Here is a 13478-nt window from a genome sequence, read left to right on the forward strand (position 1 = left end):
TTGAGAACATGTATCTTTATGCCACCATACATACCACTATTCTGCCTATTAGCTAGCTAATAAAATTATCTCTTCAAACCCTACCTCACATCAAATAATCACCTGACCACAAAAGAAGAAAAAGTTACCTGGATGCAAATTGGAGAACTTGGTATATAAACCACGCATTTTTTTTTAACAATAATCTTCTACTCAAATAAAAAAACCTGTTTATTAGTGCTTTGGGTAAATGGTCTCTAGCTTGAGAAGCAAGACATCATCAGGTAATTCTTTGATCCCATGAAAAAGAAGTATAAATGTAAACATTTAAAATACTTAAAAGATTTCTCTCATTTTATTTAAGTTAGTCCCGATATGGATCTTTCTTCATACCCACCTTAAATTCACCCATCAGACAGTCTGCTCGTAGAGAGTGAGAATCATACACCTAAAAAGACAGAGAAGCATGAAACAGGAATGTTCCTAAACAACCTGGGAAATGGCCAGAGGATGCTACAGGTATCCAGCAGCCTTGTGAATATGCGCTGGTTTTTCTTACCCGAATGCTAACGGTTTCATCGAGCAGCTCTAAAGGAGTCATGTGGACATTGTAGAAAAATATCTGTCAAGGTAAAAATAATAGGAATAAGCAAAAAACCCTGTCTTAAAGTGATAAGCACATAATTTCTTGAGCATAAAATGCAAAAACATTATTTTAAGAGGCATATGAAGGATGCCTGATCCAGTACTTTCACCCCACCTCCTTGCTGGAGTTATGTGGTAACTTAGTGCAGAATGAAAAATTGAATTTAGTAAATTGACTCAGTACAACACAGACAAGACAGTCATAACTTCCATTTGAGCAAACACTGTCAGCATAACTGTGCTGCAAATTTCCAGCACTGCCCTTCCCTCCTTGCTCTGCACTTCACATTTTTCTCAGGGGAACAACTTCAGAAACTACAAAGTTTATTACCCAGAACATTAAATCCTGGTCTAACCATCTCTGTTGTAGTTGTCAGAGGCCTTGTTTAGGGTTAGTGGTGATAGTGATTTGTATTCCAGTTTTAGACTACTACGGACTGCCAAGGAATCATTTCAATATGAGGTGCAGCCAACTTTCTGCCCTCCCTATTTTTTCCATGGCTTCTTAAATTTTGACTGCTACCTACAGCTTATTTCAAGTTTTAAAGTTTTATAAATTCCTTGGTCTTGCCTGTGTATGTTAAACATGCTTGTCATGCAATTCCAAAATCTTCTGAATTTTCCACAAGTGCCCAGATAATGAGAGTCATCCTCATTATCTATTACACTTCAGTTTTGCAACATTACTCTTTCAGCAATGGGATCAGTCTCGTGTCCCTTAGGTGGCTTTGAATTCTCTTCTGTATTTCAGTGTGTTTGATGCACAGACCCTCTGTCTGGACAGAGAAATCTAGTTGTGCTTTTATAAATCATGGGTAGCAAGGCAGTGACATCTCCAGATTCTGTGGCACTCCTATGGCATTGCACTGAGCACTCATCTGCACACACCACAGAGGTCAACAATGATTTCTAATTAACTTTTCTGTGACTTTTATAACCTGAACACAACTATTCAAAGTGATTCTGTCACATGGCCAACTGCACCAAGAAAACATTCCATATGTCTCATATGAAGTTTGACTTCCTTCTAGTTAGTTTTATTTGCTAAGACTGTCAGTGACAGAGATGTGTTTAGTGATGTGAATACATAAAGAAAGGGACTGGGAATGGCATAATGCATAATTACCCATAAATATTAGTAAATTCTTATTAACTGATCATAATGAAGGCTGTATTAACTACTTCTCGACATTTGATAGCATCAACACTTCAGCTAGAGTGCTCTTACACCACTTACCTCATCAAAAAATGGGTTATTTCCTCTTTTGATTCTTGTCCGGTGTGTCTGACCACAAACATGAACTTTGACTACTGGTTTTATGTTATTCCCAGGCAACTGACGACCTTCAATGACTCTAACACGAATCTGAAAAAAATCAAACATTTGTACTGATTTATTCTCTATGTTATTGGTGATCCTGATCACAACAATTCCTTATTATACCACCAAAAATGTTAGCCAACACCTGAAGTAGCTGACAGATATGAACCAGATTTTGCAAGCCTAATTATGACAGTAATTAATTTTACAAGACAAGTTAGGGCTAATTATTTCACAGGAGTTTTTTCACTTGCCTTTACCATTTATTTTTGAAGGTGCTATAGTAGTTTGAAATCTGTACAACTATACAGCAAATAAGGTTCATCCCTATTTCAGTCAGAACTGTACAAATCAGACATCTGAGTAACAGGAACATTTGAGGAATAATTTTGAAATCCTGGCTTTCAAATGAAGTGGCTAATTATCTCTGTGGTGCATTAGATAAGCTGACATTAAATTATGCTCAGGCTGTGTAAAAGCCTGTTATGCTCAGCAGAAAAAGGAAACATGCAATATTTAATAAATCTAGTACCTGAAAATCTTGTGGTTTGTTGGAGAGGATTCTCCGCGTTTTCTTCCCTTTGGTGATGCGTTTAGCCAGCTGGGCTTCCTTTGTGCCACTTGGAACTGTTGGGGTGATACCACCAACTGGGCCATCCAACCCATCCTCGTAACCTCCTTCATCTTCTCCATCTCATACAGCAAAAAAACAGTGTAATTAATAAATAGCAGAACTTGCTGTTGAAGTTACAGGAGTAAGAGTCCGATATCCAAGAGTTCCACTAAAATTCTATTATTAGCTCACATCAACAATGTTTTTGCCAACTACATTCTTCCAACTCCTTTTGAAAGCTAGTCATTCTAGCCTGCTTAAGAACAACTTATATCCTAACCAAACTAACTCTAGACCAGTCTCTCTTCTGGATGCAGAGTGTCTAATACAATTCCCATACATTTTTTTAATCAACCAATTCAAGCAAAGCTGAGCTGTGATCATTCTCCAGCTAGTTCACAATTCACCACAAGGGATTAATTTTATTCCAGCTGAATAAACATTGCTTTTGAATGAATCTTGCTGTTTCCCAGCAGCAAGACTAGGCTATAGCACAGCATTGGTTTTTAGTTCAGAATCTTGAATACACAAATACATTTAGGGTCTGCCATCCAAAATAAAACTGAATCCTTCACCACAACATTTAGTGTGGAATAAGTTTTTCAGTGAGGATCTTTGACAGCTCTGAAATCAGCATACCTCTGTGGAAGACAGTTCTACAACCACATGACACTATAATACTGAATCATACTCTGAGATTCCAGTATTGCAAAATAGGATCCATAAATATCTAGACCACAAAAGTGATCACTTCCTTATGTTTACAGCTTTTCTTAACTGGGCAGTGACTATGGAAAAATTTAGAGGAAGAAAGAGCTGTGTCTCTGGTGGTTGGCATTAACAGAATGTATTCTAACTTCATAAATTACAGGCTGATGATCACTTTGTATAATGAAGTCCTTCATGGTCCTTGTAAGAGATGTATAAAACCAGAGAGATTGACGTGCTAAGTATTTTATAAGCAGAAGACCACACCCACCTCTCTAACGTCTCTCAAAATGCATTTGCCTGAATGGATCCATGCAGCTAACTGATTACCCTAGCACTTAATTTTTAATTCCTGAAACTGAGCTGTAGCTGTCTCAGGGAAAGTGATTTCATTTCATGGGAAAAAACTGCCATTTTTTATTTTATCTGTATGCTATAATTGAAAAAATTTAAAAGCTGTCAAATAATCTCATAAAGGTGAATTTGCATTTTTAGCCTTCAAGTCTCCATTTCTATAAAATTAGTTTGAAATGCAGTAATTTAACACACAACTTTTGTGTTTATATTACTTATCCTTTTGCTCTCCAAGAACACATCTGAGAGAAGTCAGTATAATCAAAATTTCCCTCCAGAAGACTCCTGATTTCAATTTTTTCCTTCTTATGCTACTGTCTATCACCAAATAATGATCAAACTGATTTATTTCTCGAAAATAAATTTACAAACCATTTATTAAATTTCCTTCTTTCTTCACAAACACAGCCTTGATATTAGGCTTATTATTGTCCAATCAACTGCAAAAGTCAGTTATTTCACAGTTCTTTTAAGAGTCTGGAAAAACAGATCTCAAAAAATCTCTCAGCAAAAGCCTGGTCAATATGATATACAGAGAGAATAATGAATATTCCCTACTGATCATAGTATTTCATTGCCTAGTCAAATATCAACTAATATAAAACAGTGTCTTCCAAAACTTAATAGTTCTACAAGGGGAAAGAGGTTTAATTAATCAGGAAAATTTTTTCACCAAGCTCCCTGACAATTGAAAATAATAGATGGAACGTCTCTGCTTTTTTGTTAGCCCTAGAATTGCCACAGATAATTGCTGTTTCCTTGAGCATTCAAAAATCTTTCTTTCCTAAACAAAAGCCATTTTGAAAAGTTTTTAAACAAATAGAGAAAATTATGCTAAAATCCATTTTATGTCAGGAAATGCCAATTTTTTTCTTACCTTCTGAATCATCCTTAATTTCTTTGAAATAATATCTAGCAGTCTTGACATGCTTGCTTCTGGTGAACAGCTGTTGAATCACCCTCTTGCCTTACCTTAAACAGCTCCTAGAGCTTTTAAGAAAAATGTTCTGAGAAAAGGATGAAATACCTTCCTGTGCACTGGTCCCTCCCGGATCAGTTGGATTTGCAGGTCCAGCTGGTGGCTCATATCCTACTACCAAATCAATTGTTGCCTATAGTGAAATAGTTTTTGATGTAGCCCACAGTATTCACAACAGTTGATTCAAAGCAGTAAGTTGTTCAAACTCTGTGCATGAACAGTTAACTATTCATGGGCACAACAGTTTTATAACATTTCAGCTACTAGTAAGTTAATAAACTATTATTAAGCTAGAAATACATACAAACAATAAAGATTACACTAATTCAGCAAATGGACTAGGTTCTAAAATAATATCTAAGAAATGGAGTTGCTGTGTTTATATTTAGAAAAATCGGTCACAATACAAGTATGTAAGGTGTTCTACAAATGTTAGCTTTAGTTCCCCATTATCCATGGCAGACAAGGTGATATTCTAAATTTGCAGACAGAAAAACAAAGGCAGTAGAGAAATAATACTATCTCATCAACAACTTAACAAGTCTGAACCATAACTAAATTTTCCTATCTGGCTTCTCTAATTGCTTGTTCATATCTCCATCCTGGAAGAAAAACAATACATCATTTTCCATTCTAATTATAGAATTGTCCTTTTTCTGCTTGACTGTGGTTTTGGATTATTGAACAAACCATTATTATTACTAGTTGCCAGAGTAACATGAGGAGTCAGCAAAAAAAGCCCAACCCTGTGACCAACTAATCATGATTTTAAACTGCAGCTGCTGAGAGACTGAAATTACTCTTAGAGTCTCTCATGACTGAGTAGGCCAGAATGCAGTATGAAGTGCCTTTGCAGCTACACTGCACAAACACAGTAAGGTCCCAGGTTCCAAAACCTACTTAATTAATAACTAAGTTAATAACCATTGAAATCTAAACATGTGCTAAATCAAGTTAAGCAAGTTCTTGTGTAACTTTCTGAAGGGAGCTGGCAGTGAACATGTACTTGATCATGTGCTTTGACACAAGTAGTTGTTACAAAGCATATGGAGAAAAGGTGCATATGAGAACTCTATCTGGTACTTGGAAAATGCACTTTTTCAACATCAGGCTGATTTCCATGCATACTCTGTATCCATAATATTTATAACACATACATACAAATACATAATATTTATAACACATACATACAAATACATAATATATACAGAGAAAACAAAATTGTATAGACTTAATTCTTTCTGGTTATAAATTTCCTTTGTCTGGAGCTTTTGCTAGACATTTCCAAGAATTAAATTGATATTAGCCCTGCTGGAGCATTTTGATCAAGAATACAGTAAAATAAGAAGATGTAAGTCACTCACTCCAGTTTCTTGTCCCCTTTCATTCAGTAGAGGTATGAGTTTGAAGGGAAAAGATCTGCTTTGGTTACCTACAAGATCTTTAAGTGCTACAGATGCACTGCCGATTAATCTGAAATTAAATAAAAATCATTATTAGAATGCAAATATACATCAAATAGGGGTTACCATTTTTCTTTTGCTAGCATCTGTTAGACAACCAAGTAACTCCAGCCATTACTTGAAAAGTCAAAGCACAACAAAAGACCATTGCAAATGTAATGCACTGATTGCATACTGCTAATTTTAATTTCTGTTTCATTATACTCAAATGTGTTGGTGTTCTTTAGTGAACATAAACTAGGTACAACAGCTGTTGTACTACACAAAACAGACACAAAACCAGACACAACCATGTCTTTGTAATGAAAACAGTGAAACAGAACAAATGCAATCAACGTGCTTACTAGAGAATCACAAAATTAATCTTCTTGCACATATTCTGTATTTTGGAACAGGTTAATCTTCTCACTTCTAAATTCTCAGAATGTTTATAATGGTTCTAGAGCAGTCTACCAAAGGAAGGTTTCAGAGGGATCTGACATGGATGGACTCTTCTGAGTCTACTTCTGCCTACTTTGGGACTACATCTGTCATGCGCACCCTCTCCCAGAAAGATGAAAATTGCATGTACTTTTAGCCCAAGAGACTACTTTTAGGCAAAATTTCTTAGTGTGGTACTAGTCTCATGATACCCGGCACTGTATTTCATTCCCATAGCATGTAGTAGCAGTTTACTCCCATACTGAAGTGGATTACTGGAATAACTGAGATTTTTTTTCAATTAAAAAAAAAACAAGATCATTTTACCCTGTAAATATTTCAAAGATCATGTGTCACAAATAAAATACCAGCTTTGCTGCCAAAGTGAAAAAAAAAAGATCTGTACACAAAGAACCTAACTGAGGTCCCCTGAAGTTACAGAGCTTTTTCATGGAGCAGCTAAGGATGCAAGGGTATTTTTTCACGTTGAGCAAGAACACTATCATAGATACTCTTGCGTACTGTATTACGAGAACATAAATTAATTTTTTGCAAAGTACATCAGGATACCTATATATAAAACATCAATTTCCTCCAAATAAACCTTCTGGATTTTACACATCACGACTTCTGTTCAGCTGCAGAAACTTACATATTTTGAGGTGCCATAGAAGGGAAAAAAAAGAGAAAGAAAGTATTTTCCTATACACATTTGTAGAAAATTTATATAGACTTGACCTTTTGATTTGATATAAGCTTACTGGAGCTTATGGAGTGACTTCAAAAGAATTCAGAAGCCACCCAAAGTAATCTCAAATCAGCAGGATGAATGTTTCAGCAACCACACCCTCCCATCTGGTGACATTAACTCAAGAATTGCCATTCACCTGTAGTGCTTTTCAAATTTTGCACTGTACATTTCCATTTCTACATCCTCATCTGCCCTGTACAAATGATAACTGCACATTTGAATGCCTAGTAACCGTTTTTAAAATAGTGATCCCCTTCAGCAGACTGAAGAGGGAATCAGTTACACAGACTTGCTTGCAACCAGCTGCCTCTATACATTGCCTCTCTATCTACATGCCTTTATTTCCCCCTCCTTTAGCAGGCTGGGCAACAACAGTCTCCAGTCTTTTTCCACTCTAACAAGACTGAGAAATTTAATATACAATCTATAAACTCTCTTCGTCTACTTCTAGACTTTAGCCAAATTTTAAGCTTTGGGCACTATTCTGCCTTTCCAAAAGTTGTCCTGTTCACTGGATTTGGGATGTTTCACCTCTCCCTTATCAGAAGCACAGAACCGATGAGGTTGGAAGGAATCACTCATGATCATCTAGTCCAGTGCCTCTGCTCAAGCTTAGTCAGCTAGAACAGGTTACCCATGACCATGTCCATTCTGGTTTTGATCATAAGCTACTCAACAACTGAAGTAATACATTCCAAAGTAACAAGGAATGCCTCAAAGTCATCCTTAGGTTTCATCTTTGTCACTTTTGTACAAGTCTTAGAGAAAGCCTTTTTTCTGACATGGTTCTCTCAGATCTCTAATCTTTGGGCTAAGTCAGCTACATCAGACCTCAGGAGCTGTTGGGAGATCATGTCCATCAGCAGTTCATTGATGTTTAGTGCTTTGCTGCAAGGTCTGCTCCCTCTGACAGGTAACGAGACCCCAGTTCTCTGCATGGCCACTGTGAAGTTGTTGGGCTCCTCCGAACTCTTAAGACTTTTTACCTTCAGTCAGGACTGCATGTGACCTCCATCTGAAGCCATGACTAACAAGATGACAAGGACTCCCTTCCTTCCAGCAGAAAAGACTTTCTACCACTTGTTCATCATCAAAGGACACTGTTCTTTGCTGCACCTATTCCAGCTTTCTTCCTCTTGCCTAAGCAGATCAACATTTGCCCATTTAATTCCAGGTCACACTAGTCTCTTGACACCATCAAATGGGACAGTTTCTGCTACTGGAATAGCTTAATGCATCCTCTGACCCTTCGTTCATCAGCTGTTTTAGTAGAAGACCAAAACAAATTAGTATTGTTTCTTAAATGTTTCAGTACCTCTTTGGCCATCCCTAAGACTTCCACAGGTATAATGCCCAATCTGTCTGGTCTCTTAAACTTTTCAAGCTTTGCAGGAGTAAAGCAAAAACCCTGTTCTGCAAGCAGTTTAAACATTCTGATCTACCACTGGAGATGACACAAAAAATTAATGCAAAATCCCTATTTAGAAGCTGATTTTGAACCTTACCAGGCCTACAACAGCTTCCCCACAGTGAGCAAAGGAAAATACCTAGTTTATAAGCATGAAATCAATGAACTACTGATGATCAACTACTAAACACTGAGTTGCATTTGTGCCAAATCTAATTAATCCGTTAGTGCTGTGGTTAGCACTTCCTGTTAGCTGCCTAAATAACCAAGTGAAGTGAAACTTCACACCCATGTCTGGATAAGGAACTAACTCACAGTACCAACCATTTTATTATTCCTCTTGGTTTGAAGGTAGCAATATACACTAAATTCTTTAGCCTGTCATGTTCTCTAGCTGCTTACATGCTACTTCTACTGGAAGCCCCAAGGTTTAAATTACTAAAGAATCAAGCATTTAAATTCTTTTAATCTATTTTTAAGGGTATATTTTGGCAGAGGTTTATATTTATTATTCTCATCAGCAACTTGATTCTATGCTGCAGTTACAATTACTGTACTCAACCTTTCTTTCTCAGTGTGTGTTTCATTATAGAGTATGCCACAAGACCAAACACCCACCCTCTGATATTCCTGCTATGTTTAATTATTTTTATCAAGAAAAACCTCTATTTTATCTTTACTTATTTGATAATACTCTTTGCAAGAACAAACTTTAGTAAAGAAACAATTTTCTTCCTTGTTTTGAACAAGGAAGGAAAGCCCAAAACTGTATCTTAAACTGTCTGGATCTTGCATACAGTGGAGCAAGGAAATCCTGCAACTATGTACAGTCACACTGATGTGGAAAAGAATCCACACAAAAGGGTACAGCTGTAGGAGGATTTAAACAATCTAGAAATTATTTAACGATGAGAAATCCTTAGTAATGACTAAGTCATTTGCTGCAGTGCTCATTTGTAGCTGCATTTTTCTGTTAGAGCAAAGGGTGTGCCCAATCTGTTTTTCCTGTCTCACTAGGTTACCAACTACACAAAGGACATGGGCAAACACATAATCCCTGCTCATTCTCTTAACTTCACAGGGACAACTGACTTTACTGTGAGGTCTTTGGGACTTTTTAACTGCAGAAAGATTTGTGTTCTGAGAATTTGAAATCTTTCTACTAACAGTATTAGATGTAATAGAAAACAGATGTGTTCTCTTTTCAAACATCTTTATGCCAGAAAATCTAACTAAGCATGAATCATACGAGTCCTCTGGTTTATTCCTATGATGTTCTGTCTGTATACAGTGGTTTGCTTTATTTATCTTTTCCAATTACTGTGACTTTTCTCCATGAAGAGCACTCATTAACCTATCTGCAAAAGTTTAGTGATCCTGTAAATGAAGCAGTAAATTTTCCCTCCTGGAAAACAAAGAAATGGAAAAATATCCAAATGTTCCTTCAGGCTTAATTTACAGAAACATGCCAAAGCAATGAGTTCAGTGCCTTGGCACAGTGCAAAAGCAGAATAACATCCACTGTACTCCTCCTCCAGGCATGTTTAAAAACAGACTGGATGAACAGTTATATCAGCTTTTAGGAACAGGAAAAAATCATGTCTTATACTGCAATCTTCTGCTCTGTTGCTCCACAGGTTCTGTAACTAGTCAGGACTAAGAGAGCATGGACCAGAGTGTTCTGGCCAGGAGCTCTGTGAGTGAGCAGCCACAGAGGGAGGCTGGCCTGAGAACCACAGGGCTCTGCTCTGGCTATAGACAGACAGCAGCAGAACATTGAGAACATATTATTTTCAATGTCAGGGAGCCAGGTGAAAAACTTTTCCTGATTAATTAAAAGTTGTCACTACTTTGAATCAATAATCAAACAATCAGCAACCCCCACTGCATATTTTCCTCCAGAGGAAAGAAAATAGAGCCAAAGACATGGTGTAGGTTCTTCTCATTGCTTGTTCTCAGGCAACAGAGGCCCCTAGACACGCTCTTTACACTCAAAAACTAAATCCAAATTAAATCTAGATTATTAAATAAAATATAAAAAAACATGAATCTCTAAAGGGAAGGCTGTTGATTTCAACTCAAATCCCACCTAGCTTAGACACCTAACACAGCTCCCAAGTTAATGGGTCTACTTGTCAATGTCAGAAGCAAACACTGGGTTTCTTAACTGTCATTAGAGTAGCTCTCCATAGTAAGGACCTTAGATAGGCATTGTGCTCCACCTTCCCAATCCTGAACTAGCATGCAGACAAACCATGGGAGTGTTATTTTCACACTCTTCCACTGAGCACTGTTTTGAAATGCTGCAGCACTTCAGACATGTATCTAACTACTGACTTTTTCTTAAGTATTAAAAGAGGATACTATGAAAAGGTAGCAAATCTTTGATATGGTAGTCCTAAATCTCTCTCCAACTCAGGAAATACAATCAGTAGTTCTACAGGAATACAGGTTATGCATACGTGCAATTGGTAGGTGAGAAACTTATTCCACATTCCCTCCTCCTTTCATGTACTTTTTCATCTAAATGTGAATGTTCATAAATACCAAATCTCTTCTGTTGTTACAGAGCTTTGTGTCTTTAAAAGAACTACAAGATGCTATTTCCTATTACCATGTTAAAATCAGGATGCCTGCTCATGTGTTTCTCACTTCTCACCCCCTTACCCTGTTTCCCTGCCAATATCCCTTCCAAACTCATCACACATTGCAAATGTGTGGATGTGATTGAGGATCTATTTTCAAAGAGCATTACTTTGAAGGTATTACTCTGGCTTTGGTATGAACAACTTTCTGTGCATAAACCCAAAACCAGGCATTTGCACAAACTGGGGGTTAAGAGTTACAAATATGAGTCTAGATGATATTTTAAAATACAATTTGAAGAAAACCAACCACATGACTGCTTAACTTTGAACCCATGTACAGAGTGAAACATTTTAGGTGCTTCAGACACTTTTCTTTATTTTTTGATGCATTATAAAGTCAGTTACAAAATTCTGATTACTGATAAGCTTTCCTATCTCAAGTTTCGAAATCTCCCTAAATTCAGAGGCATGCAATATATTCCTGCCTAACTGACCTGCAGGAATCTTAGGAATGAGAGACCTGAAGGCACTGGCTTGATTCACACTGATTTTATGACAGAGCTGTTAGAGTATTGTAAAAACCAGAATCCATGTGTCGGGAGGAGGCAGAGAGTAGTAAAGAAAAGCTAACAATGGAATTGGGCTACTATGAGTAAACATAAATGTTTGCCTAAGACATGAAATCTGCCATGAAGAAAAGATGACATGATCATACTTCCTTTCAGAACAGCAACAGAGAGCACTACTTGGCATCGACAGAAAAGGGAGAGCACAGCAAACAGCAGCTCTCAGTTCCATTTTCCCCCTGTACTTCAGTATTGAAAGTTGTGTTTAATACTGGGGTGGGAGTGGGTAGGGAGAGGGAAAGAAGGAACATACTTGTTTTGTCCAATTGTTTCAAAATCCTTCACAATAATTGTTAGGGAAGATGAATTATCCAGAGGAATTCCTTTCAAGTCAAATTCAACAATCTGAACAAAAAAAAAAAAAAAAAGGACCAAACCCAAATTATAATGACAATTTATGTAAAAATTACCAGCAGAGTAGCAGATACAAAAAAATTAATCAGGAATAAATTATGCATTTAGCGAGAGACCAAATCCAACTTACATTTGTGAAAGTTAAGTAAAAACGCTCATAGCATGTATTTGATTTGCTAATTACTAGCAACAATAGCAAAATTAAATTGTTTAATAGTGAATCATCATTTCTTTTGCAGTTCCACTTCCTCACATTAACGTATCTATTGTCTTGTCATTCATAACACCTGATATTAATCCTCTCCAATATTGGCTGAACTAAGTTGCTATTGAATTTAAACAAACATTTGTGTGTTCCCTTTTCTTATAATTCTAATTACAAAATGTAAGAAAAATCTTTAACTTTCATTTATTATTGTGAAAAAACACTGCCAAGAAAACATTTTCCCCAAGAAAAATGTCCCTGAAGATGCAACATAACACTAGACCTACAAATAAACCATGAGAACTTTCAATACATAATTCCTTTTAATTCTGTATGGTTTTTCCTGGTACATAATAAATTATCCCAGTATGTTCCCATACATGTGGCTAAACAATGGCTGAGTATCATTTTGATGGAAAGAAAGTGGGAAAAAAACCAGGCCAAAACTCATCAATTATCCATCTAATTTTACATTAACACATTGCTAATGAGTTGTAATATATGGCACAAGATGAATCCATTCACCTGCATTTACTATCACCTTGACAGAACACATTGCACCAGATCCCCTTTCCAGTAATGTGCTCAGCTGTTGAAACTGACTTAGCAACTTTGCAAGCATTGTCTTGAAATGACCAAGGATTTATTTTTTAAAAAATTACCTCGTTCCAAACAGGATTGAGTTCATTTTCAATTTTCTTTGTTTTCTTTTTTTCATCTGCAAATACAAACAAAGCGTGATTAATTGTTTTTGCTAAAGCACTACAAAACTATAATGTTTTTTCCTTTCATTTTTCTAAAGACGGCTTGAACTCAAAACCAAATGTTCCAATTGTTTTTACCTCTTCCAGAAGTTGCACGTTTTACAATCAAGAAGTCCCCTGGGCAATTTTAGTAGTTGAGGCTTCTTATTGTTTTGTTTAAGCACAGCTAGTTGTATTTCCAAAAAGCAAAATAAATATTTAGGTTTTGCAACCTTTTATGACCCTTAGCTTCACCTTCAATAATAATGAAAAAAGAGAGACTAAAAGACTTGGAGATATCAAACCAAACAGTAACGTCTA

The 13478-nt window shown here is 36.5% G+C and overlaps 1 protein-coding gene across 1 annotated transcript in view; it reads right to left on the reverse strand.

Moving 5' to 3' along the window:
- MYOF (myoferlin) overlaps positions 1-13478 on the reverse strand; it is a 61116-nt gene that overhangs the window by 42053 nt on the left and 5585 nt on the right. The window contains exons 2-9 of the mRNA XM_054636872.2: positions 13077-13132; positions 12109-12200; positions 5964-6072; positions 4648-4732; positions 2478-2638; positions 1862-1990; positions 539-601; positions 377-427 (exon numbers count right to left, since the gene is read on the reverse strand). Coding sequence (XP_054492847.2) covers positions 377-427; positions 539-601; positions 1862-1990; positions 2478-2638; positions 4648-4732; positions 5964-6072; positions 12109-12200; positions 13077-13132 — 746 coding nt within the window. The remainder of the gene's footprint in view (positions 1-376; positions 428-538; positions 602-1861; positions 1991-2477; positions 2639-4647; positions 4733-5963; positions 6073-12108; positions 12201-13076; positions 13133-13478) is intronic.

The sequence above is a fragment of the Agelaius phoeniceus genome, chromosome 9 (assembly GCF_051311805.1).
Source record: "Agelaius phoeniceus isolate bAgePho1 chromosome 9, bAgePho1.hap1, whole genome shotgun sequence".
NCBI classification, from domain to species: Eukaryota; Metazoa; Chordata; class Aves; order Passeriformes; family Icteridae; genus Agelaius; species Agelaius phoeniceus.